This window comes from Mirounga angustirostris, unplaced genomic scaffold, assembly GCF_029215605.1.
Source record: "Mirounga angustirostris isolate CCGP_5_RB_7025 unplaced genomic scaffold, mMirAng1.0.hap1 SCAF_3, whole genome shotgun sequence".
Lineage (NCBI taxonomy): Eukaryota > Metazoa > Chordata > Mammalia > Carnivora > Phocidae > Mirounga > Mirounga angustirostris.
Genome location: NW_026991711.1, coordinates 61,413,658 through 61,441,541, shown reverse-complemented (window position 1 = coordinate 61,441,541; position 27,884 = coordinate 61,413,658). Strand labels below are relative to the sequence as shown.

General features: G+C 35.9%; 1 protein-coding gene across 1 annotated transcript in view; it reads right to left on the bottom strand.

The window, feature by feature from the left end:
* LOC123840197 (phosphatidylinositol 3,4,5-trisphosphate 3-phosphatase TPTE2-like) overlaps positions 1-27,884 on the bottom strand; it is a 113,371-nt gene that overhangs the window by 48,001 nt on the left and 37,486 nt on the right. Inside the window, exons 8-10 of the mRNA XM_064586153.1 lie at positions 2,678-2,738; positions 1,807-1,888; positions 1,615-1,703 (exon numbers count right to left, since the gene is read on the bottom strand). Of these exons, the coding sequence (XP_064442223.1) occupies positions 1,615-1,703; positions 1,807-1,888; positions 2,678-2,738 (232 nt within the window). The remainder of the gene's footprint in view (positions 1-1,614; positions 1,704-1,806; positions 1,889-2,677; positions 2,739-27,884) is intronic.

Below are 27,884 nucleotides of genomic sequence, written 5' to 3'. Positions count from 1 at the left end.
TAACAGAAACAACAGCATGCATTTTTTATGGCTGAGTAAAATGTATGTACACACACACCCCACATCTCCTTCATCCATTCATCTATTGATGGACATTTGAGTTGCTTCTACAACTTGGCCATCATAAATAACACTGCAATGAACATAGGGGTGCATAGATCTTTTCAAATTAGTGTTTTCATTCTAACATTGCATGTCAACTATACTAAAAAAAACAACACCCAGTTTAAAGTAGTCCCAAAAATCAATAATAAAATAATGTGCAGGCACCAACCAGCAAGAAGAGAGCAAAACCAGTATGAATGAAAACTTGAAAAAAGAGGCTACTCTGGTGCATACCAGCTGGCTGAATACCAGCCTGCCAAACAATCCTAAAGGAAAGTCAAGGCAAGACATGCAAATACAGGATAATTGAAGTCCCTTCTCAGAAAAAATTTAAAAAAGAAATTAGAAATGAAGGTTAGCCTTCAAGCAGGGAATTAGCTTTAATTAAAAGGAAACTAAAGTTAATTGCTTGGATTATAATACTTTAGGTTGAGCCATGTAAAATGACCATATTTGTAAATAAAAGATAGTCAAAAACTGGCAATTCCTATGGTTCCATTTCTATAGCCTTCATTTATAGACGGTATTGCAAATTGCATGTCCAGAATATTTCAACCTGTAGAGCTAAAGATAGAAACTACCTACTAATTCATGGACTTGAAACTAATTTTCAGGTAACATTAAAACTTGATTTTACTTGATTATATATGGTAAAGTATTGTGTTTTCCTGGAATGCAATAAAAAACTGTTTTATAACCCACCAAAAATGTAATTCTTGGTCAAAAACTGTGAAATATGCTTAGATGATTATTAAAAGCCTAAGCTGAATGAGAGAAAAATCTAACTCAATTTAAATTGAATGAGTTTACTTTTTTTTTTTCATTTGACCTCACAAAAATCAACTTCATTGTATCTGTACACTATAAAAATTCCACTATAATTTTTGGGTTTTGCAATAGCAACGCTGTTGGCTCCTTAACTTTAAAAGGTTCTCACAAAGTTTAAGAACAATCTTAAATAAAAGTGCTCTGACAGTTTTTAAAATTAGACATTTTTATTTCATAGATATTTTGACAAATCAAAAATGAAGAAACTCAAGTAGTCAATAAACAGGAAAAAATATGCTCAACCTTCCTTAGTTTTGTTATTCCTATTTTCTTCCCTTTAGTATTTACCTTCCACCCTCCCTCCTTACTCTTTCCTTCCCTTCTTTCAGTCTTGAAGCTAACATCAAAAAATATTAACAACTATTTTTTTAAAGATTTATTCATTTATTTGAGAGATGAAAGAGAGAGAGCAGGGTGGGGTCAGAGGTGCAGAGGAAGAGAGAAACTCAAGCCGACTCTGCGCTGAGCACAGAGCCTGGTGGGGGACTCCATCTCATGACCCTGAGATCACGACCTGAGCTGAAACCAGGAGTCAGATACTTAACCACTGCGCCACCTAGGTGCCTCCCGCCAAAGAAAATTTTAACAACCATTAATACTAATAGCAGTATGCATCTTGTTCTTGTACTTTAATGTATTAATATTTATTTAGAAAAAGAGAAATTAAAAAAATATTTTTACCTTTGCCTCCCTTACAGTGAATCACTACGATGTTTTCATCATCTTGAGCCATCCACTTATCTACTTCCTTGGTGAATGCCACCATCTCACTGATTTTAAATGTAAAATTTTTAGTTGAATTAAAATGCATCCAAAAAATCAAGGCCAGTATATTTAGCTTTATTTTGACAGCCATCTTGGCATAAAACTTACCTTAGAGTGGGGACGTTGTGATCATCGATCATGATTCGCTGGACCCTATAATGGAAGTACTTAGGATCATAAGCTCCTTCACCTAAAATAAATGATACATAGGTCATATATCTATGCCTAATAAACATAGTAAATGATAAAGTTATGAAGAAGTTATACTTTTTTATTATAAATTCCTTATCCACCTTTAAAAGGAGCTTCCTGACTGGTTCTTGCTGCTTTAAGAATATTAAGGGTCTGAAAAATATAGTAGTGGTTTGTCCATCTTGCATAACGTAAACCCAACTTATTTGGGTTTAACAGGTCTTACTTTTAATTTTCTAGCAGGCTACTCATCATATTATCATAGGGTAGACAGACACGACAGAGCAGAAGTAAATGTGGCCAACCAGAGTGCTTGCCTCCTGAAAATGTCCGTTTAATATACAGGAAGAGGAAAAGACAAAACAGACAGAGTAGTAAGTGGGGATATAATCTCTTTTCTACAGGGTTTTGCTTTTTAGCATATTTTCCCTTGTTTATTGACTATTTGGATTTTTTTCATTTGGGTTTTGCTCTCCTCACACCTCACTCCTAGTGAATTGTCTTCAAAACACAAGCCGGCAGGAAAAACAGAAGTATTTTCCTAAACCTAATACCACTAGAGCAGATTCAACCAAATTGGCTATGCCTCAACTTAAGCCTCCTGCCTCCCTCACAGGGCATTTATACTATTGAGATATTTTTTTCCTACAAAACAGAACCAGTGCAAGATAGAGATTTTTAAACTCACTTCCCATCACCCACCAAATACTTATGATTAAATGAAATGTAAAGACTGAATCATCCTGTTTTAAATCAATAGTAGCAAAATATCTGGCCATGCACATACTGCATAGATTGTAGACTTGATAGTGGTCTTGATGTTTGGTATCCAGGAACCGTGCAACTTCCTAGAAAAAATAGACACATATCTTACATAAATCCACATGGCATATATAAGCCATTCCTTAGGAGTAAGCCAAAATGGTCATTACCTTTTATTCAACTGTCCCTCACTTACCACCTTTTAGGGGAGATTTAGGGAATATAAGAGTATGTACATTCCAAGTCCTATCTCATCCACTGATGGTTTTCAAATAGCCCACAATGTTGTGCTTGACTACTCTGATTAACCTCTACTATAAATACACATTGCTTAAAGCTACCAGAGACAGTTAACTAGCCTTAAGTAAATTTGTGAAAATTATGATTTCACAGTAATATATGATTCTTATCTAGATCTATTTTCTGAATAGATAGGTTTTTATTTATATTTTTTAATTTTTAAAAAAGATTTATTTATTTTAGAAAAGAGAGAGAGCGTGAGTAGGGGGAAGAGGAGAGAGAGTGAGAATCTTCAGCAGACTCCCCCTGAGCGTGGAGCCTGATGTGGGGCTCCATTTCACAACCCTGAGATCATGACCTAAGCCAAAACTAAGAATCGCAGGCTCAACCGAGCCACCCAGGCACCCCAATAGATAGGTTTTTTAGATAATGATCTGGATATTATAGTCTACCTATGCAATATTTAAATGAATAAATAATGCAAAAATGTGTATGATTGTGTGTGTATATATGCATAATAGAAAAAGATAAACACATTATATTAAATTTTAGTTAAGTGGTGGCAATGTGGAGACTTTTTTGGATTATCTTTGCATGTTTTCTAAAATGAATACATATGTGTGTATGTGCATATACGTATATATATATATACGCACACACACAAATATGCATATATGCATAACTTTTCAAATAAGAAATAGTGATCTAAAATACAGTTACAATCACCATACTAATACAATATTTCCAACAAATTTATCCATTTGAAACTCACACACATGTGCATGTGTCTGTTTACAACAAAATGACTGTAAAAAATTGATGGGTATAGTACCCTGAGCAATGTTTACTAGCTTCATATTGAGAAAAAGAAAAGATATCAAAATGATCACTTGATTAAATAGTCAGGAGGAAATAATAAGTCAAAAAGATAAATACTCTGAGTCTGCATAAGGCTGGAATGGAGGAATAAATAGACTCGTACACATCAAGATTTCATGAGATCCTTTGCACATTTTCGTCCAGATGGATTGAGGGATCAGATATAAAAACCCCACAAATATCTCTAAGAAGTTTAGGTGAACATCAATTCTTTTGGATTAAAGAAATCAAATCAATGGAAGATCAACAGATTTAGTTTTGACTTTATAAAAATTTGAAATTTCCTTTTTAAAAAATGCCACAGTACAACAAACAAATAACAGGGGACAATAATTTTCAGTAAAATTGAGTGAATGGGGACTATGTCTAGTATTATCTATAAACTAGTTTACTAGTATAAACTAGTAACTCATAACAATTTAAATAGTACTCCCTCAGCCAATAGATAAGTGGGCCTAGGACATAAATAAATTCATAAAAGAGAAAATCTAATCGCATAACAGCCTCACCAATAGAGAAGTCTAAACAATAATAAAATCCCATTTTCACCCATGAAATTAGCCCTCTCCTTTTCAAATGAGAAAATCCAATGCTCACAAAGATGGCATGAAAATAAAACTTTTGATTTATTGCTGACATAATCCCTTGGATTTGGCAATACATATTGAGAACCCTAAAAATAGTCATACTATTTTTCCATGTCATACCAGGTAGTTTTACTCCTAGAAATCTATTCAGAAAAGGCTTTATGCCTTTGAGCCTCTGATGCTGCATTATTAATATTGATGACACCTAAATATCCAACATTCAAGGTTGATTATAGCACTAATGAAATATCACACAACCATTAGAATACTGTCTTGCCCTTCATTCTCTCAATAAGTAAACATTTCACAGTGGTTAATTTATGTGCAGCCTTCTTTAGTATACCCACACTTAAGGATAGTCAGTATTTGCTTTTTTATGAAAAAATATACCTGGATGGTTATGCTTCAGAGATTTAAAAAATCACCTCCTATTTCTCTATATGTAAATATACCAGGATGGTTAAGCTTCAGGGATTTAAAAAATCACCTCATATTTCTTTATATGTCTAAAAAAAATGTCTCAAGGATTTGAATTTTCTCCAAGAGTCCATCCTTGACTCAATACAAAGATAACTTACTGCTGTGTTTTCTGATCTATATAGCTTACCCGAAGACTACAAATCTCTCTTAAACTAACTAGCTGAACAGAGACAAAAAGCATCTAAAAGAAAGTTCAACTCTGCCAAGAAACTACATTTTTGGGGACCAGATGGATAGTTTTTGTCCTCAACCAGAATAAGAATATGCAATTGTACCAAAGTCAAAAATTAAAAGATAACTAAGATTTTTAGGACTGTAGGTAATGTAGATCTCCTTTTTCTCAATAGCCTTAAGTTTACAATTCCTGAAACTCTTTCTTGGGATGTGAAAGTCAAAAATGCTGTCTACTCTTTGAAAGCCTCTTTGCAACAACCTCCACCTTTGTCCTAAATATGCCAACCCCTTCTGTGTGTTCACAAAATGTTAACTAAACAGAATAGTTTACACCAGAAGTGATTGTCCATCTTAGCATGTTCCTTGATTTGGAGATGAAGGTCCCTCCTCTTTCCTTGCATGTGGTGGCAGCACTGGCTAAACTTGTTGACACTTCCACCTTAGTGCTTGCTTCTTTATTTCCACATATGTCCAGTCTTGCTACTTCTAGGCAACACTTGACATTTATATTAGCAAATTTACCACATATGAAATCCTACTGTTTGCTCTACATATTACTATCCACTGTTGTTCAAAATCTAATCCTGTAAATTTATTCCCTCCTTAGAGTGAAGGGGAACCACATGACCACTTAGCATTCTCTCAGGAATTAATCATGCCCATATCTGAATCTTGTACCCTTTAGTCAAACTCAATTTAAATTAGTTTGTAGATGGCTTTCATCAAAAAAAACAACAAAGGCATACTCTGTGCAGGATATGTTGTTATCACTGAACATGCAAGCACCAACACAGCTCCATTGCCTAATTCTCAGTCTGCCCAGGTAGCTGAACTAATAGCTCAGACATGAGCCTGCCCTCTGGCAAAAGATGAAGATAAATATTCATATGGATAGTAGATATGATTTGGGGGTGGTTTATGATTCATGAATTTTATGAAAACTGATGATTTATCACCTCTTCTAATATGTTTATTAAAAATGGTAAAAAGATCATGGTTTATTAGAACTTTGTCAATATCCCAAGGAGATAAGTGTTAAGAACTGAAAAAAACCCACTTCAGTGGTCTAGAGAACACTCTAGAAGCCAAGAATAATATCTTTGCTTTGATGTACACGTTAAATGAAGTTTGTGGCTTTTTAACACCCTAGCTAATATTAAGTGTTGTTAAATTTATATTTATCACCACCAAATCTACAGATAAAAATGAATCAATTTAGACAAGTTGTAATTAACTCACAGTTCTGAGCCCAACCTACTGAAAAGTAATACTGGCAAAAGATAATCTATCCCTAGAGTTGGATTCTGGTAATTTGAGGATGGCTGTCCAGAAGTGCCATAATCCATCCAATGGACCCTGGTCAAATTACTCCATTACTATTCCCATTATGGAATCAATAAAGTAGTTTCCACATTAAATAGAGGTTTGGAAAACTTTTCAAAATTTGTCAAGGGAGTAGTAGAATCTTGTCTTACTTATAAATAGCATACCCTAGATAAGATATGGTTCACACTCTCCTCCTTAAGACCTTTTTGAACATTTACAAATTGATTTTGACTGCCCAAGTCTCAAGACTATGAATATGTACTAGTTACTGTTTGTCATTTTTATTGCTTGCATAGAAAAGTTTCCCTGCCTTAGAATAAGGTAGAATGACTTCATGAATGATCCAAATACTTTATCCTTCCCTATTGGGCTCTATCACATGAATTGATTTAGTCAATGGAATGACATAAAGCAGGCAATTGCAAAAACCCTTGTAAGATTCCACTCTAGCTCTTGCCTTTTGCCATCACATAAGAACACACCCAGGCTAGCCTAATAAAGGATGAAAAGATGTGGAGCAGATAGGAGTTACTCCAGATACCCCAGGTAAGGTCATTATAGAGCAGTTGATAAGGAAAACTGAGATTCCATTCCACAGTGGTGATGTAGGAAGACCCTAAACTCACCTTCTCCAAGGCCACACCAAATCTACAAATATTAATAGAATAGTTCCTCCTGAAGAACTGAGGGATGACTGAACAGCTTCTGCATAACAAAAGATAAAGAAACCACATAGAGAACAGCAAGAGAGAGGCAGACACAGTAATTAAGGGAACCCCCACCCCTGACACTGTGAACTACAATGGGGAGGCACAGTACTGAGAGTCCAGGAAGAGATTCATCTGCCTTGGGGCAAGAAAATAAGCCATGGTTTAAAAGGGCAACTAGGATATTAAAAAAAAAAAATTTAGCCCTAGAACTCTACCAAATGGTGGGGAAGCTCCTAGAAATCTCTCCAGATTGGACAGGCTGTTGAGTTTATGCTCCCCCTCCACTTAGATCGTGGTCAACTGTCCTACCAGGGTACTCTCTATGTGGACAGCGAATGACCTGACCCAGACACACTTCAGCTGTGGCCATCCCACCAGGGCAGCCCCCGTGTGGAGTGCTCCAGGACCCACAGATCACACAAGCTACAACTCTATCCAGCCCCTCCAATTTACCAGGCACACACAGTGTACCCAGGGGATGACCATACACAAGACCATTCTTTCAAGTTTAGGATAAGTAGCTGCTCTAATTCATAGTAACAAATACAGAAAATCAAGCAAAATGGGGAGACAGAGGACTATGCTTCAAATAACAGAACAAGACAAAAACCTCAGAAAAAGACTAAATGAAACAGAGATAAGCAATATGCCTGATAAAGAGTTTAAAGTTATGATCATAAAAATGCTCATTGGACTGGAGATAAAAGTGGAAGACCTCAGGGATAACTTCAACAGAGAGATGGAAAAAAAAAAAAAAGGAACAAATCAGAGTTGAAGAATATGATAACCGAAATGAAAAATTAACTAGATAGCATCAACAGTAGGTTAGCAAATGCAGAACAGATCAGTGATCTAGAAGATAGAGAAATGGAAAGCACCCAAGCTGAACACCAAAAAGAAAAAAGAATTTTTAAATATGAGAATAGGTTAAGGAATCTCTTGGACAATATCAAGCAAGCAAGAATTCGCATTATAGGGGTCCCAGAAGGAAAAGAGAAAGGAGTAGAAAACATATTTGAAGAAATAATACCTGAAAACTTCCCTAACCTGGGGAAGAAGTAACATCCAGTTTCAGGAAGCACAGAGTTCCAAGCAAGATGAACCCAAGCAGGGCCACACACACAGAATAATTAAAATGTCAAATGTTAAAGAGAATATTAAAGGCTGCCAGAGAGAAGCAAAAATTTACATACAAGGGAAACCCTATAAGGTTATTAGCTGAATTTTCAGCAGAAATTGTAGCCCAGAAGACAGTGGCATGACATATTCAAAGTGCTGCTAGGAAAAAAACCTGCAACCAAGAATACTCTACCCAGCAAGGTTTTTATTTAGAATTGAAGGAGAGATAGAGTTTCATAGACTAACAAAAGCTAAAGGAGTTCATCACCACTCAACTAGCCTGACAAGAAATGTTAAAGGGACTTCTTAAAGTGAAAGAGAGAAGGCCTTAATTAGAAGAAAATTATAAATAAAGATGTAAAATATGACAACATATACATAAAACATGGAGGAAGGATTTAAAAAGTTCTTTTAGAATGTGTTCGAACTTAAATGACCATCAACTTAATATAGACTGATGTACACTTAGAATGCCATATATAAACCTCATGGTAAACACAAACCCAAAACTTAAAATAGATGTTGGTTGTGATCTGTCCTCTTTCATTCATGATTTTATTTATTTGGGGCCTTTCTCTTTTCTTTTTGATAAGCCTGGCCAGGGGTTTGTCAATCTTGTTAATTCTTTCAAAAAACCAGCTCCTAGTTTCGTTGATCTGTTCTACTGTTTTTCTGGTTTCTATTTCATTGATTTCTGCTCTGATCTTTATTATTTCTCTTCTCCTCCTGGGTTTAGGCTTTATTTGCTGGTCTTTCTCCAGCTCCTTTAGGTGTAGGGTTAAGTTGTGTATTTGAGACCTTTCTTGTTTCTTGAAAAAGGCTTGTATTGCTATACAATGGAATATAATGCAGCCATCAAAAGGAATGAGATCTTGCCATTTGCAACGATGTGGATGGAGCTGGAGGGTGTTATGCTGAGCGAAATAAGTCAATCAGAGAAAGATATGCATCATATGACCTCACTGATATGAAGAATTCTTAATTTCAGGAAACAAACTAAGGGTTGCTGGAGTGGTGGGGGGTGGGAGGGATGGGGTGGCTGGGTGATAGACATTGGGGAGGGTATGTGCTATGGTGAGCACTGTGAATTGTGCAAGACTGTTGAATCACAGATCTGTACCTCTGAAACAAATAACACAATATATGTTAAAAAAAAAAAAAAGAAGATAGCAGGAGGGACAGAACGAAGGGGGGGAAATCGGAGGGGGAGATGAACCGTGAGAGACGATGGACTCTGAAAAACAAACTGAGGGGTCTAGAGGGGAGGGGGGTGGGAGGATGGGCTAGCCTGGTGATGGGTATTAAAGAGGGCATGTTCTGCATGGAGCATTGGGTGTTATACGCAAACAATGAATCATGGAACACTATATCAAAAACTAATGATGTAATGTATGGTGATTAACATAACAAAATTTAAAAAAAAACTTATAATAGATATACAAAAAAAGAAAAAAAGCCAAGCATAACACTCCAGAAAGTTATAATCACAAGGAAAGAGAACAGGAGAAGAAATAACAGAGAAGAACCACAAAAACAACCAGAAAACAATCAAAATGACAATAAGTACATACTGAAAACAATTACTTAAATATAAATGCTCTAAATGCTCCAATCAAAAGGCATAGGGTGGCAGAATGGATAAAAAACAAAACCTATCTGTATGTTGCCTACAAGACACTCACTTCAGATATAAGGACACACTCAGACTGAAAGTGAATGGATGGAAAAGATATTTCATGCAAAAGGAAGTGGGAAAAAAAAAACAACCCAAGGTAACAATAGTTACATCACACAAAGTAGACCTTAAAGACTTACAAGAGAAAAAGAAGAGCATTGCATAACGATCAAGGAGTCAATTGAACAAGATGATATAACAATTATAAATATCTATGCACCCAACAATGGAGTACCTAAATAGTTACAGCAAATATTAATAGCCATAAAGGAAGAAAGAGTAATACAATAATAGTAGGGGACTTTAACACAACACTTACATTAATAGATAGATCATACAGGCAGAATATCAATAAGGAAACAGTGTCTTTTAACAACACAGTAGGTCAGATGGACCTAACAGATAAATACAGAACATGCCACACAAAAACAACAGAATACACATTCTTTTTATATGCACATGGAATGTTTTCCAGGATAGATCACATAGTAGGCTAAAAAACAAGTCTCAATAAATTTAAAAAGGTTGAATCATATCACGTATATTTTCTTATCACAATGGGGTGAAATAGAAATCAATCACAGGAAAAAAAAAAAGGAAAACAAAATAGGTGGAGGCTAAACAACATGCTACTAAACAACAAATGAGTCAACAAGGAAAATGAAGAGCAAATTAAAAAATCTATGGAGACAAATGAAAATGAAAACACAATAGTCCAAAATCTTTGAGACCCAGAGAGTCCTAAGAGGGTATTTATAGAGATACCAGCCGACCTGAAGAAATAAGAAAAACCTCTGTCTAAACTTACACCTTAAAAAAACTAGAAAAAGAAAAATAAAGCCCAAAATTAGAAGATGGAAAGATTTAATAAAAATCAGAGCATAAATGAATGAAATAGAGTCTTTAAGAATAGAAAAGACCAATGAAACAAAGAACTGGTTCTTTCAAAATGTAAAAAAGTCAATAAATCTTTAGCCAGACTGATCAAGGGAAAAAAAAAAAAAGGAACCAAATGAAACCAGAAACAAAAGAGGTAACAAAGAACACCATAGAGATACAAAGGATTATAATAGAATACTACAAAAAATTATATGCCAACAAATTGGATAACCTAGAAAATATAGATGAACTCCTAGAAACATACAATCTTCCTAAACTGAATCAGGAAGAAATACAAATTTGAAAACCAAATTACTGCTCACAGAATTGAATTGTTAATCAAAAAACTCCCAACAAATTCCAGGACCAGACAGATTCAAAGGTGAATTTACCAAATATTTAAAGAGTAATACCTAATATCTTCAATCTATTCCAAAAAGATAAAAGAAGTATACCTTTAAAATACAGTCTCTGATCCTATACACCAACAACAAGACAGAAGAAAGAGAAATTAAGGAGTCGATCCCATTTACAATTGCACCCAAAACCATAAGATACCTAGGAATAAATCTAACCAAAGAGGCAAAGGATCTGTACTCAGAAAAGTATAAAATACTCATGAAAGAAATTGAGGAAGACACAAAGAAATGGAAAAACGTTCCATGCTCATGGATTGGAAGAACAAATACTGTGAAGATGTCAATGCTACCTAGAGCTATCTACACATTCAATGCAATCCCCATCAAAATACCATCCACTTTTTTTCAAAGAAATGGAACAAATAATCCTAAAATTTGTATGGAACCAGAAAAGACTCCAAATAGCCAGAGGAATGTTGAAAAAGAAAAACAAAGCTGGCAGCATCACAATTCCGGACTTCCAGCTCTATTACAAAGCTGTCATCATCAAGACAGTATGGTACTGGCACAAAAACAGACACATAGATCAATGGAACAGAATAGAGAGCCCAGATATGGACCCTCAACTCTATGGTCAACTCATCTTTGACAAAGCAGGAAAGAATGTCCAATGGAAAAAAGACAGTCTCTTCAACAAATGGTGTTGGGAAAATTGGACAGCCACATGCAGAAGAATGAAACTGGACCATTTCCTTACACCACACACAAAAATAGACTCAAAATGGTTGAAAGACCTAAATGTGAGACAGGAGTCCATCCAAATCCTAAAGGAGAACACAGGCAGCAATCTCTTCGACCTCAGCTGCAGCAACTTCTTCCTAGAAACATCACCAAAGGCAAGGGAAGCAAGGGCAAAAATGAACTATTGGGACGTCATCAAGATAAAAAGCTTTTGCAAAGCAAAGGAAACAGTCAACAAAACCAAAAGACAACCGACACAATGGGAGAAGATATTTGCAAATGACATATCAGATAAAGGGCTAGTATCCAAAATCCCTAAAGAAGTTATCAAACTCAACACCCAAAGAACAAAGAATCCAATCAAGAAATGGGCAGAAGACATGAACAGACATTTTTCCAAAGAAGACATCCAAATGGCCAACAGACACATGAAAAAGTGCTCAACATCACTCGGCATCAGGGAAATCCAAATCAAAACCTCAATGAGATACCACCTCACACCAGTCAGAATGGCTAAAATTAACAAGTCAGGAAATGACAGATGTTGGCGGGGATGCGGAGAAAGGGGAACCCTCCTACACTGTTGGTAGGAATGCAAGCTGGTGCAGCCACTCTGGAAAACAGTATGGAGGTTCCTCAAAAAGTTGAAAATGGAGCTACCATACGATCCAGCAATTGCACTACTGGGTATTTACCCCAAAGATACAAATGTAGGGATCCGAAGGGGTACGTGCACCCTGATGTTTATAGCAGCAATGTCCACAATAGCCAAACTGTGGAAAGAGCCAAGATGTCCATCGACAGGTGAATGGATAAAGAAGAAGTGGTATATATATACAATGGAATATTATGCAGCCATCAAAAGGAATGAGATCTTGCCATTTGCAATGACGTGGATGGAACTGGAGGGTGTTATGCTGAGCGAAATAAGTCAAACAGAGAAAAACATGTATCATATGACCTCACTGATATGAGGAATTTTTAATCTCAGGAAACAAACTGAGGGTTGCTGGAGTGGGGGGTAGGGTGGGAGGGATGGGGTGACTGGGTGATAGACACTGGGGAGCGTATGTGCTCTGGTAAGCACTGTGAATTGTGCAAGACTGTTGAATCTCAGATCTGTACCTCTGAAACAAATAATGCAATATATGTTAAGAAAAAAAAAAAGAAGAAGATAGCAGGAGGGGGAGAGTGAAGGGGGGAAATAGAAGGGGGAGATGAACCATGAGAGACGATGGACTCTGAAAAACAAACTGAGGGTTCTAGAGGGGAGGGGGGTGGTAGGATGGGTTAGCCTGGTGATGGGTATTAAAGAGGGCACATTCTGCATGGAGCACTGGGGTTATGCACAAACAATGAATCATGGAACACTACATCTAAAACTAATGATGTAATGTATGGTGATTAACATAACAATAAAAAAATTAAAAAAAAATACAGTCTCTGAGGCCAGCATTACCCTGATACCAAAACAAACACACTACAAAAAACAAAACTACAGAACATTATCACTGAAGAACATAGAAGGAAAAATTCTCAACAAAATATTAGCAAACCACACTCAACAATACATTAAAAGGAACATTCACCATGATCAAGTGGGATTTATTCCAGGTTGCAAGAATGCCTAAATATTTGTAAGGCAATCACCCCAAGTCAACAAAATGAAGTATAAAAACCATATGATCATCTTAACAGATGCAGAAAAAGTTCATGACAAAATTCAACATCCATTCATGATAAAGCTCTCCAAAAAAAATGGGTTTAGAAAGAACATACCTCAACATAGTAAAGGTCATATATGACAAACTCAGAGCTAACATCACACTTAATGGTGAAAAACTGAGAACTTTCCCTCTAAGATCAGAAACAAGACAAGGATGTCCACTTTTACCACTTTTATTCAACATACTCATGGAAGCTCTAACCACAGCAATCAGACAAGAAAAAAAAAGGCATCCAAATTGGTAAGGAAGAAGTTACTATCACTATTTTCAGATTACATGATACTATACAGAGAAAACCCTAAAACCCCAATCAAAAAACTATTAGAATATATGAATTCAGTAAAGTTGCAGGATACAAAATACACAGAAATTGATTGGGTTTTTTGTACACTAATAATGAAGTAGTAGAAAGAGAAAACAATTCTATCTATAATTGCAGAAAAAAGAATAAAATACCTAGAAATGAACTTAACAAAGGAGGTGAAAGATCAGTGCTCTAAAAACTATAGAATGCTGGGGGCGCCTGGGTGGCTCAGTTGGTTAAGCGACTGCCTTCAGCTCAGGTCATGATCCTGGAGTCCCGGGATCGAGTCCCACATCGGGCTCCCTGCTCAGCGGGGGGTCTGCTTCTGCCTCTGACCCTCTTCCCTCTCGTGCTCTCCGTCTCTCATTCTCTCTCTCAAATAAATAAATAAAATCTTTAAAAAAAACTATAAAATGCTGATGAAAGAAATTGAAGACAAACCAGATTACAAGATATACTACAAAGCTGTAGTAATCAAAATAGTATAGTACCGGCACATAAATGGACACATAGAACAGATTAGAGAGCCCAGAAATAAACCCACACTTATAGGGATAGGATAAAGGAGGCAAGACTATATACTGGGGGGGCGCCTGGGTGGCTCAGTTGGTTAGGCGACTGCCTTCAGCTCAGGTCATGAACCTGGAGTCCCGGGATCGAGTCCCGCATCGGGCTCCCAGCTCAGCGGGGAGCCTGCTTCTCCCTCTGACCCTATCCCCTCTCATGCTGTTTCTCTCTCTCTCTCTCTCAAATAAATAAAAATAAAATCTTAAAAAAAAAAAAGACTATATACTGGGGAAAAGACAGTCTCTTCAACAAGTGATGCTGAGGAAACTGGACAGCTATATGTAAAACAATGAAATGACCAGTTTCTTACACAATACTCAAAAATAAACACACTGGATTAAAGACCTAAATGTGAGACAGAAAACATAGGCAGTAAGCTGTTTGACATCAGCCATAGCAACATCTTTCTAGATATGTGTCCTCAGGCAAGGGAAACAAAAGTAAATATAAACTATTGGGACTACTCCAAAATAAGACATTTTTGTATGGTGAAGGAAACCACTAACAAAACCAAAAAGCCACCTTGTGAATGGAAGAAGATATTTGCAAACGATATATCTGATAAGGGATTAATACTCAAAATATATAAAGGACTTTTACAACTCAATACAAAAAAAAAAGATTCAATTAAAAATGGGCAGAAAACCTGAATAGACATTTTTCCAAAGAAGACATAGAGATGGCCAACAGACACATGAAAAGATGAAAAAGAAATGCAAATCAAAACCACAATGAGCTATCACTTTATACCCATCAGAATGGCTAAAATCAAAGACAAGAAATAAGTATTGGTGAGGATGTGGAGAAAAAGAAACACTTGTGCACTGGTGGTAGGAATGCAAATTTGTGCAACCACTGTGGAAAAGAGTACAGAGGTTTCTCAAAAGAATTAAAAATAGAGTTACCATATGATCCAGCAATTTCACTACTGGGTTACCTAAAGAAAACAGAAATACTCATTCACAAAGATATCTGTACCTCTATGTTTATTGCATTATTTACAATAGCCAAGATATGGAAATAATCCAAGTGTCCATCAACAGATGAATGGCTAAAGAAGAGGTGGTATATATATACAAAGAATATTACTGAGCCATAAAAAAGAATGATATCCTGCCATTTGCAACAACATGGATGAACCTAGAAGGTATTATACTTAGTGAAGTAAGTCAGACTGAGAAAGACAAATACCATATGATTTTACTTATGTTTTGAATCTAATAAACAAAATGAACAAACAAAAAGCAGAGCCAGACCCATAAATACACAGAACAAACTGATGTTTCCCAAGGGGGAGAGGGGCGCAGGGATAGACAAAATACATGAAGGGGAATGGGAGATACAGGCTTCCATTTATGGAATGAGTTAGTCATGGGGATAATAGGTACAGCATAGGGAATATAGCCAATGGTATTATACTAGTATTTTATGGTGACAGAAATTTAACTACACTTGTAATGATCATAGTATGACATATAGATTTGTCAAATCACTATGTTGTATACCTGAAACTAAAGTAACATTGTATGTGTCAACTACACTTCAGTAAAAAAAAAAAAAGAATAGTGAAGGTCAATATCTCTCATCAACATATACAAGAAGTTATAAATAAAATATTAGCAAATAGAAAGTAGTGATATATAAATAACACATTAAGACCAAAGGGGGTTTATTTCAGGAATAAAAAAGGTTGACTTCACATTTGAAAATAACAGGAAAACCTTTGATTATCTCCATACACACAGAAAAAATATCTGATAAATTCACCATTTCATGATTCAACTCCTACTAAACTAGAAATAAATAAAAGTTTCTTAATCTGGTAAAGAATAGCTACAAAAAGCCTCTAGAAAACACATTCTAATAGTAGAATTTCTAATTCTTTCCATTTAAGTTTGGGAACAAGCAAAGAGTGTTCTTACTACTATTCAACTCTACAGTGGAGGTCCTAGACAATTCAATAAAGAAAAAAAAAAAGTATACAAAGTTAAGAAAGTAGTAACTACATGATTATATACATAAAAAGCCCAAGGAATATACAACTTATTAAAATGAATTTATGAAATAATTTTTTGTGATCATTTATTCATTCCAGTGTTTTATTTTTAATTCCAGTATCGTTAATATAGTATTATATTAGTTTCAGGTGTACAAAATAGTGGTTCAACAGTTCCATATATTACTCAGTGCTCATCAAGATGAGTGTACTCTTTTTTTTTTTTTAATTTTATTTATTTATTTGAGAGAGAGAATGAGATAGAGAGAGCATGAGAGGGAGGAGGGCCAGAGGGAGAAGCAGACCCCCCACCGAGCAGGGAGCCTGATGCGGGACTCGATCCCGGGACTCCAGGATCATGACCTGAGCCGAAGGCAGTCGCTTAACCGACTGAGCCACCCAGGCGCCCAAGATGAGTGTACTCTTAATATTCTTTCTTCTTCATCTGTTTCACCCATCCCCCCATTCACCTCCCCTCTGGTAACAACCTGTGTATTCTCTATAATTAAGAGTCTGGTTTTTTTATTTGACTCTTTTTTTCCCTTTGTTCATTTGTTTTGTTCCTTAAATTCTACATAACTAAAATCATATGGTAATTGTCTTTCTCTGACTGGCTTATTTTGCTTCACATTATAGTCTCTAGATCCATTCATGTTGCAAATGGCAAGATTTCATTTTTTATGGTTGACTAATATTCCTTTGAAAAATATATATGACATCTTTTTTATCCATCTATTGATGGATGCTTGAATTGCTTCCATAGTTTGGCCATTGCAAATAATCCTGCAATAAACATAAAGGGTGCATATATCATTTTGAATTCGTGTCTTTGTTTTCTTTGGGTAAATATCCAGTAGTGTGATTCCTGGATCACAGAATATGTCTATTGTTTTATTTTTGAGGAACTTCCACACTGTTTTCCACAGTGGTTGCACCCAGTTTGCATTCCCACCAGCAGTACACAAGGGTTCCTTTTTGTTTCATCCTCACCAACACCTGTTGTTTCTTGTATTGTTGATTTTAGCCAATCTGACAGGTGTGAGGTGATATCTTATTGTGCTTTCGATTTGCATTTCCCTGATGATGAGTGATGTTGAGCATCTTTTGATGTGTCTGTTTAATGTATGAATTTATGAAGTGTACTGAATATATATACAAAAATCAATTATATTCCCATATATCAGCAGCCAATAAGAAAATATTAAAATACCATTTAAAATAATGTCAAAGATACTTCTGGGGAAGATGGCAGATTAGGAGGACCTTAAGCTCATCTCCTCACACAGATAAAACTAAGTAATGCATCAGTGTAAATAATGCAAAAAATGACATGGAGACTGGCAGAACAAACTCCACAACTAAATGTAGAGAAGAGGCCACATCAAAGAGGGTAGTAAGGGCAGAGACATGATCTGGAGCTAAAGAGACCCATACAATTGCCTGCAGGAGGGAGGGTGCTGCAGGCATGGAAAGGGGAGAGAAACAAACCCTCACATCAGGGAGCCCATATAGGGAAGACAAACTCCCATAATATTTGGCTTTGAAAACCAGAGGAGCCAAATTTTGTGAGTTCTTACAACCAGTGGGGCTTAAGACCTGGCATTTCAAAATTCAGCAGGTTCAGCTTTAGGAGAGTCATTGGATGAGAGGAATCTGGGTCCCTGCTCTTAAAGAGATAGCAAAAAAAAAAAAAAAAAAAAAAAAAAACCCAAAAAAAACCCCAGTCCTGCTGAGATACAGCACAGGAGCAGAAGTTTGTACAATGTCTGGGGTATATGGGAGAGAGAGTTGTTTATTCATCTCAGAGCAAGCCCCAGTGGGACAGAGATTGCTAGGAGACTCCTCCAGCAATAAAAGACCTGGCAGGTGCCATTCCCTGCCCCCTTCCCCCATCATAAACAAATGGCCACCTGCAGGACCAACACAGCTCTGATACTACCTAACTTGCTAACACCACTGTCCCCTCCAATACGCTCTTTGCCAGAGTCCATCCAGATTGGTGCCACAAGCCTGGAAGTATGCAAACAACTCCAACAGGCATCACTCCAAAGTAACTCCTGCCCTGGGGAGAGGGAAAGATAACCATAGACAAGAATCAAACAGCAGACCTAGCAGTAGGCTGGAGGCAGACAGCTGGTCTCATTGCTGACCTGGTCCATCAATGAAAGCACTTCAGGGGACAAACAGCCAAAGCACCCTAGTTTGGTGCTACTGCATCTCTGGCAAATGTCTGGTCTGACTTAACTCAAGCCCAAGGTGGCCCCAGACTGGTGACTAACACCACAGAGAACAAACACTGTCCACAACAGGCAAAGAGAACCACTGCAGATGACTGAAGGAAAAAGTGGCCAAGACACATCAGCAGGGTGCACACAACACACATAGGAGACACTCCTGAAGTACCAGGTTCTGGTGAACAGGGGACACTAAACTGCAGGGCACTAAAGAACCTTTTCTTCATAAGGCCATTATTTTCAAGAGCAGGACATGTAGCTGCTCTGTAACATACAGAAACAGAGTAGGACAAAATGAGGAGACAGAGGAATATGTCCCAAATGAAAGAACAGGACAAAATCACAGCAAGACGCCTAAACAAAATGGACATAAGTAATATGCTCAATGCAGAATTTAAAGTAATGGTCATAAAGATACTCAGTGAACTTGAGAAAAGAGTGGAGGACATCAGTGAGACCCTTAAAACAAAAAGGTAAAATAAACCCATCAGAGATGAAGCACACAATAAATGGAATTAAAAATACACTAGATGGAATAAAGAGTAGGCTAGAGGAAGAAGAAGAAGAAAACAGCTACCTGGAGGACAGAGTAATTCAAAGTAATCAAGCTGAACAGGTAAGAGGAAAAAATTATGCAAAGTGAGAATAAACATAGGGAACTCAGTGATTCCATCAAGCATAATAACATTCACATTACAGGGATTGCAGAAGGAGAAGAGAGGGGAAAGGGGGTAGAAAACTTATTTGAAGAAATTACACTGAAAACCTTTCAAATCTGTGGAGGAAACAGAAACCCAGATCCAGGAGGCATAGAGATCCCCCTCAACAAAATCAACCCAAGGAGGTCCACCCCAAGACACATAGTAATTAAAACGATAAACAATGCAACTGTAGAAAGAGAAATTAGAGAAACGATTCCATTTACAATAGCACCAAAACCATAAGATACCTCAGAATAAACCTAACCAAAGAGGTAAAGGATCTATACTCTAGGAACCCCAGAACACTCATGAAAGAAATGGAAAAAGACACAAAAAGATGGAAAAACATTCCATGCTCATGTATCAGAAGAATAAACATTGTTAAAATGTCTGTGCTACCCAGAGCAATCTATACCTTCAACGCCATCCCAATCAAAATACCAATGGCATTTTTCAAAGTGCTGGAACAAACAATCCTAAAATTTGTATGGAATCTGTAAAGACCCTGAATTGGCCAAGGAAATGCTGAAAAAGAAAAACAAAGCTGGGGGCATCACGTTGCCTGATTTCAAGCTATATTACAAAGCAGTGATCACCAAGACAGCATGGTACTGGCACAAAAACAGACATATAGACCAATGGAACAGAATAGAGAGCCCAGATATGGACCCTCAACTCTATGGTCAAATAATCTTCGATAAAGCAGGAAAAAATATGCAATGGAAAAAAGACGGTCTCTTCAATAAATGGTGCTGGGAAAATTGGACAGCTATATACAGAAGAATGAAACTCGACCATTCTCTAACACCATTCACAAAGATAAACTCAAAGTGGATGAATGACCTCAATGTGAGACAGGAATCCATCAAAATCCTAGAGGAGAACATAGGCAGTAACCTCTTCAACATCGACCACAGCAACTTCTTTCAAGATACATCTCCAAAGGCTAGTGAAGCAAAAGCAAAAATGAACTTTTGGGACTTCATCAAGATGAAAAGCTTCTGCACAGCAAAGGAAACAGTCAACAAAACAAAGAGGCAATCCACAGAATGGGAGAAGACATTTGCAAATGACACTACAGACAAAGGGCTGATTTCCAAGATCTATAAAGAACTTCTCAAACTCAACACCCAAAAAACAAATAAGTCAAAAAATGGGCGGAAGACATGAACAGACACTTCTCAAAAGAAGACAAACAAATGGCTAACAGACACATGAAAAAATGTTCATCATCATTAGCCATCAGGGAAGTTCAAATCAAAACCACATTGAGATACCACTTACACCAGTTAGAATGGCAAAAATTGATAAGGCAAAAAACAACAAATGTTGGAGAGATTGTGGAGAAAAAGGAACCATCTTACACTGTTGGTGGGAATGCAAGTTGGTACAGCCACTTTGGAAAACAAGTGTGGAGGTACCTCAAAAAATTAAAAATAGAGCTACCCTAAGACCCAGCAATTGCACTACTGGGTATTTAACCCAAAGACACAGATGTAGTGAAAAGAAGGGCCATATGCACCCCAATGTTCACAGCAGCAATGTCCACAATAGCCAAACTGTGGAAACAGCTGAGATGCCCTTCAACAGATGAATGGATAAAGAAGATGTGGTCCATATATACAAAGGAATATTATTCAGCCATCAGACAGGATGAATACCCAGCTTTTACATCAACGTGGATGGGACTGGAAGAGATTATGCTAAGTGAAATGAGTCAAGCAGAGAAAGTCAATTATCATATGGTTTCACTTATTTATGGAACATAAGGAATAGCATGGTGGATATTAGGAGAAGGAAGGGAAAAATGAAGGGGGGGATATCGGAGGGGGAGACGAACCATGAGAGTCTACAGGCTCTGAGAAACAAACTGAGGGTTTTAAAGGGGAGGGGGTTAGGGGGATGGGTTAGCCCAGTGATGGGTATTAAGGAGGGCACGTACTGCATGGAGCACCGGGTGTTATACGAAACCAATGAATCATGGTTCACTACATCAAAAAATAATGATATATTGTATGGTGACTAACATAACATAATAAAATAAAATTAAATTTAAAAACTAATAATTAAAAATAGAATAGCAAAAAGTAGTGATAACGAGAGAATTTTAAAAGTAGCAAGAGAAAAGAAAGCAATTATATATAAGGGAAACCCCATTGGGTTATGAGTTGACTTTTTAGCAGAAACTCTGCAGACCAGAAGAGAATGGCATGATATATTCAAAGTGCTGGAAGGAAAAAATCTGCAGCCAAGAATACTCTATCCAGCAAGGTTATCCAGCAAGGAGGGATAGAGTTTCCAAGACAAACAAAAATTAAAGAAATTCATCACCACTAAATGAACCCTACAAAAAAAATGCAAAAGGGGACTCTTGTAGAAGACCATAAATAGAAGTAAGAAAAGTAGGAAGCACAAAAGCAATTACAGTAAGTATATCTACAAAAATCAGTGAGGATACTCAGAAAATAAAAGTAAATTATGACACTATATACCTAAAATGGGGTGTGGAGAGGTGTAAAGAATGCATTCAAACTTAAGTGATCATCAACTCAATATGGTCTGTTATATGCAGAAGATGTTACAGATAAGCCTAATGATAACCACAAATCAAAAACTGGTAATAGATATGCAAAGAATAAAGAGAAAGGAATCCAAGTATATCACTAAAGAAAGCCAACTAATTGTGAGAGAAGAGAGTAAGGGAAGAAAGGAACAGAGAAGAACTACAAAAACAACCATAAAACAAGTAACAAAATGACAAATACATATCCATCAATAATTACTCTGAATGTAAATGGACTAACTGCTTCAATCAAAAGATATAAGGTGATGGAATGGAAAGAAAAAAAAAAAAAACAACCCAAGACCCATCTATATGCTGCCTACAAGAGACTCACTGCAAACCTAAAGACACATGCACATTGAAAGTGAAGGGATGGAGAATGCATGCAAATGGATGTCAAAAGAAATCTGGGGTAGCAATACTTATGTCAAACAAAATAGAGTTTAAAACAAAGACTGTAACAAGAGACAAAGAAGGGCACTATATAATCATAAATGGAGCAATCCAACAAGAATATATAATAATTGTAAATATTTATACACCAACATGGGAGCACCTAAATACCTAAAGCAGCTAATAACAAACATAAAGGAAGTAACAAACATAAAGGAAGTATAGTAATACAATAGTAGTAGGGGACTTTAACACCCCACTTACAATGGACAGGTCATCCAAACAGAAAATCATCAAGGAAACAATGGCTTTGAATAACACATGGGGCCATATGGAATTAACAGATACATTCAGAACATTCCATCCTGAAACAGCAGAATACACATTCTTTTCAAGTGCACATGGAACATTCTCTAGAACAGAGAACAAATTAGGTCACAAAACAAGTCTCAACAAATTCACAAAGATCCAAGTCATACCATGCATCTTTTCTGACTACAACTATGAAACTAGAAATCAACAAGAAGAAGAAATCTGGAAAGATAACAAATACATGGAGATTACAAAACATGCTACTAAACAATGAATGGGTCAATCAAGAAATCAAAGAGGAAATCAAAAGATACATGGAGTCAAATGAATATGAAACACAATAGTCCAAAATCTTTGGGATGCAGCAAAAAGCTCTCCTAAAAGGGAAGTTTATAGCAATACAGGCCCACGTCAAGTAGAAAAGTCTCAAAACACAGTTTAACCACACCTAAAGGAGCTAGAAAAAGAAGATCAAACAAAGAAAGGAAATAAAGATCATACTCAATGTTGAAAGACTGGGAGACTTTAACTATGAATGAAGAGACTTCTAACGAAAATAATCAAATAGATGAACCTCATCTGTCTCAAGCTGAGAAAGATTCACCTTCTGAAGGCAGTGAAAATACAGGCCTTGGAAGCAGCAATTCTAACTGCCAGGAGACAAAAGAATGAGTAGGATCCAATACCAGTAGAACTGGGGACATTCTGAGAATCATCTATAGAAAAAAATGACAATGCTACAGAAGTCTTAGATGCAATATTTACATACAGTTCTAGTTTTACACTGTATGAAATTTTAATGTAATAAAGTGGACAAAATTAGTTCTATAAGATTAAGCAGATTGTAAAATAAAGTACTTTATGGGATAAATCCTAAAAGAGTTGTTCATAGAGAACTGTGAATTATCAGCTGTTCTGGGTCTTGCTTAGTACCGATTTTGGGGGGGGGCAGGGCCTCTGGTTAAATTAGTTGTTTGTGTGTAGTTTTTTTTAATTTAGAATTAGCGTTCTTATCTTTTAAAAAGATTTTATTTATTTGAGAGAGGGAGAGAGAGAGAGCGTGTGCATATGCATGAGTGGTGGGAGGGGCAGAGGGAGAAGGAGAGAATCCTCAGGCCAATTCCTCAATAAGCCCAGAATCTGACCCAGGGCTCAATCCCAGGACCCTGAGATCATGACCTGAGCCAACCAAGAGTAAGACACTTAACCGAGTCACCCAGGTGCCCCTAGAATTAGAGTTTTGTTTTTGTTTTTTTATTTTATTTATTTATTTGACAGCAAGAGAGAGACAGCGAGAGGAGGAACACAAGCAGGGGGAGTGGGAGAGGGAGAAACAGGCCTCCCGCGGAGCAGGGAGCCTGATGCGGGGCTCCATCCCAGGACCCTGGGATCATGACCTGAGCCAAAGGCAGACGCTTAATGACTGAGCCACCCAGGCGCCCCTAGAATTAGAGTTTTTAAATGGAAGTAACAATTACAATTTTTAAACCTTTAGAGAGTATCACATTTAGTTTGTAGATATGCAAGAAAGCTTTTTGTCTTGTCTTTTTCTGACAGCCTAGCAGTTTTCAGATTTTGGTCAGAGTTTCAACATTTTGCCATATGAATTATATGGTTTCGTTTTAGTTCCATATTACTTATAAATATACATTACCTATATTTATCTCTTACAAACAGGAAAATATAAAATTTATCCCCTTTGAATAATAGTTTATATGTAATATAGTATATACCATAAAATAATATATATAATATAGCATGCAATATAATACATATTATATAAAATAATATATAACATACATGTTATATGATTATATAGAAACTAGTATATGTAATATACATATTTATATACATATTTTATATATATATAAACTAATTTATAATTTATAAATTTATAGAATTTGTAACATAATTACATAATGTATAAACTAAAAATATACACTTATATAAACTATATACTGTATATATTAAACAAATTTGATTATAGGTACATGTTAATATATACATGTTTAATTATAGTATATATATATAACTATTACTATAGTTATATAACTATATATAAATATACATGTATTATTCTAAAGGGAAAAGGTTATATTTTTCTGTGTCTTTTATTTTTATTTTTATTTTTTTTAAAGATTTTATTTATTTATTTGAGAGAGAGAGTGAGAGAAAGAGCACAAGAGGGGGGAGTGGGAGAGGGAGAAGCAGACTCCCTGCCGAGCAGGGAGCCCGATGCGGGACTCGATCCCGGGACTCCAGGATCATGACCTGAGCTGAAGGCAGTCACTTAACCAACTGAGCCACCCAGGTGCCCCTTTTCTGTGTCTTTTATAAAAGATGAATTTATATATGTCTATAATTGAAATGTATATTTATATATAATACATAACATATACTAAATATATTGTATTAACTCCATAATTTGTATATGTAATTATATATCCTATATTGTGTAGTATAATATATATTCTATATAAATACACATATATTATTCTAAGGGGAAAATTTTATATTTTTGTGTTTCTAAGAGATGAGTATACATAAATATATATGCAATATATATTTATAAATAGAATAAAATATACTATATATAATTTATATGTAATTGTATATTATATAAAAGTATATACTATGCAATATATATATTATATATTTAAACATGTACTAGTCTAAGAGGGAAATATACTAATATAGTAATATCAATTTATTATATAACTTATTTAATATATGATATATACTGTAGTACAGTATATATAATATTATTCCATGGGGGGAAATGTTTTATTTTTCTGTTTGTATAAGAGATGAAAACAGTGGATACTTTTTTTCAATTGGTAATGATTGAGTTAATCTTTCTCAAGGCAGTTTCTTTCTGAGTACATATATTCCTTGACTTACCACAGGGTTAGGTCCCAACAAACCCACTTTAGGTTGAAAATATTAAAAGTAAAAAATGCATTTAATACTCCTAACCTACCCAACATCATAGCTTAGCCTAGCCTACCTTAATTGTGCTCAAAACATTTACATTGGCCTACAGTTGAACAAAATCATCTAATAGGAAGCCTATTTTGTAATAAAGTGTTGAATGTCTCATGTAATGTATTGAATACTGTACTGAGTGGGAAAAACCAGAGTGGCTCTAAAGACACAATGGTTGTCAGGGTATCAACTGTTCACCCGCACGATCAGGGGGCTGACTGGGAACTGCAGCTGATGAAAATATCGCACCACAGATCACTAGCCTGGGAAAAGATCAAAATTCAAACTTCAAAGTATGAGGTTTATTGAATGCTTATCACTTTCATACTGTTGTAAAGTCGAGCATTTTTTATTTTTTAAATTTAAGTTAGTTAACATATATGTAGTATTGGTTTTAGGAGTAGAATTTAGTGATCCATCACTTATATATAACACCCAGTGCTTATCCCAACAAGAGGCCTCTTTAATGCTCATCACCCATTTAGCCCATCCCCCACCCCACAACCCCTCCAGCAACCCTCAGTTTGTTCTTTTAACTATAGAGTCTCTTATGGTTTACCTCTCTCTGTTTTTATCTTATTTTTCCTTCCCTTTCCCTATGTTCATCTGCTTTGTTTCTTAAATTCCAAATATAAGTGAAATCATATATTTGTCTTTCTCTGACTTATTTCACTTAGCATAATACACTCTAGTTCTATCCACATTGTTGCAAATGGCAAGATTTCATTATTTTTGATGACTGAGTAATATTCCAGAAGGTGTGTGTGTGTGTGTGTGTGTGTGTGTATCTCTCACATCTTCTTTATCCATTCATCAGTCAATGGGCCAAATCATGGAAAGAATCCAAAAGCCAAAACTTTTTAATTGGAGACTGTCTGTAATTCAAAATCTGGTCCTTCTGAAGTCTTAGAAACTAAGCTGAAATACCAGGTTAAGCACAGTCTAAGAAATCTGTTCAAACTAAAATTCTTCTGTCTACTTTTGTGGTGCTTGAGAAAAAGACTTCATGATTTATGAGAAAATGTGTTTTATCTTGGAAATTATGTTCAAACATTAGCTTACTATTTTGTGGAATGAATACTTATTAAGTGGCCATGAGATCATCTCAAAAGAACCAAGCAGGTTCACAGGTCTTCTTGCTTTTCTGAACATTTGTGAATATTACACATTTCTTTCTAATATATTCTAGAGTATGCAATGGTCAGTAGAATGAAATATACATTGTACTAGAAGAATTAATGTATCACTTTAGTGACATACTTGAACTAAATGACTAAAGGTTTAGGGGTGCATAGAAACCACAATAATTTGTGTAACGTTTTGAAGTGCATTAAATATTTTTTCACATGACTCTTCAACAGCCAGTACTCTTTCTTTGTTATCAACACAAAGCATAATGACTACTCAAAATGCAATATTTTTCATTCACATATTGTAAGTCATGTAACTTATACAACCTCCCTGTCAAAATTACTGGCTGCCAAATATATGTTTCTTCAGGTGTATCTTTTGATTTTTTAAAAAATTTCTGTAAAATAGATGTTATAGAATGTAACACCTTTGATGTCTTTGTGAAGGGGTGTACAATTGTATGATTCCTGTATGTAAACGGAATGCTTGGGCTTTTTTTTAATAAAGATTTTATTTACTTATTTGTTTGAGAGAGAGAGTGTGTGTGTGCAAGCACTAGCAGGGGGAGCGGCAGAGGGAGAAGCAGACTCCCCACTGAACAGGGAGCCCAACACAGGGCTTGATCCCAGGACCCCGAGATCATGACTTGAGCTGATGGCAGCCGCTTAACCAACTGAGCCATCCAGGTGCCCCTGAATGCTTGGGCTTTTAATCAGAATTTTAGATAGCAGTAAATATTAAAGTTATAACAAGTAATATGTAAATGTTGTAAGAACTGTACAACACTGAATGAATCTCAGATTTGGGGCATAAAAAGTCAAAAAAGATGTATTATATGATTCCACTTATGTGAAATTCAAGAAAAAGTAAAACTAATCTGTGTAATAGATGTTAGAATAATAATTACCTCCAGTGTGTTGGGATATTAACTGAAAAAGAGCAAGAAATATTCTATATATTGATAGGGGTGTTGGTTACATACATATATACCTAAATATAACTTCATCAAGATCCAATTAAGATTAGTGCAATTTATAGTATTTGTTATGCTTCAACAAAAGCATAATTATATATGCATGTTTATATGTAGACTTAAATATAGACATATACATATATGTACATAATTACATCATATTGGTTTAATAATATA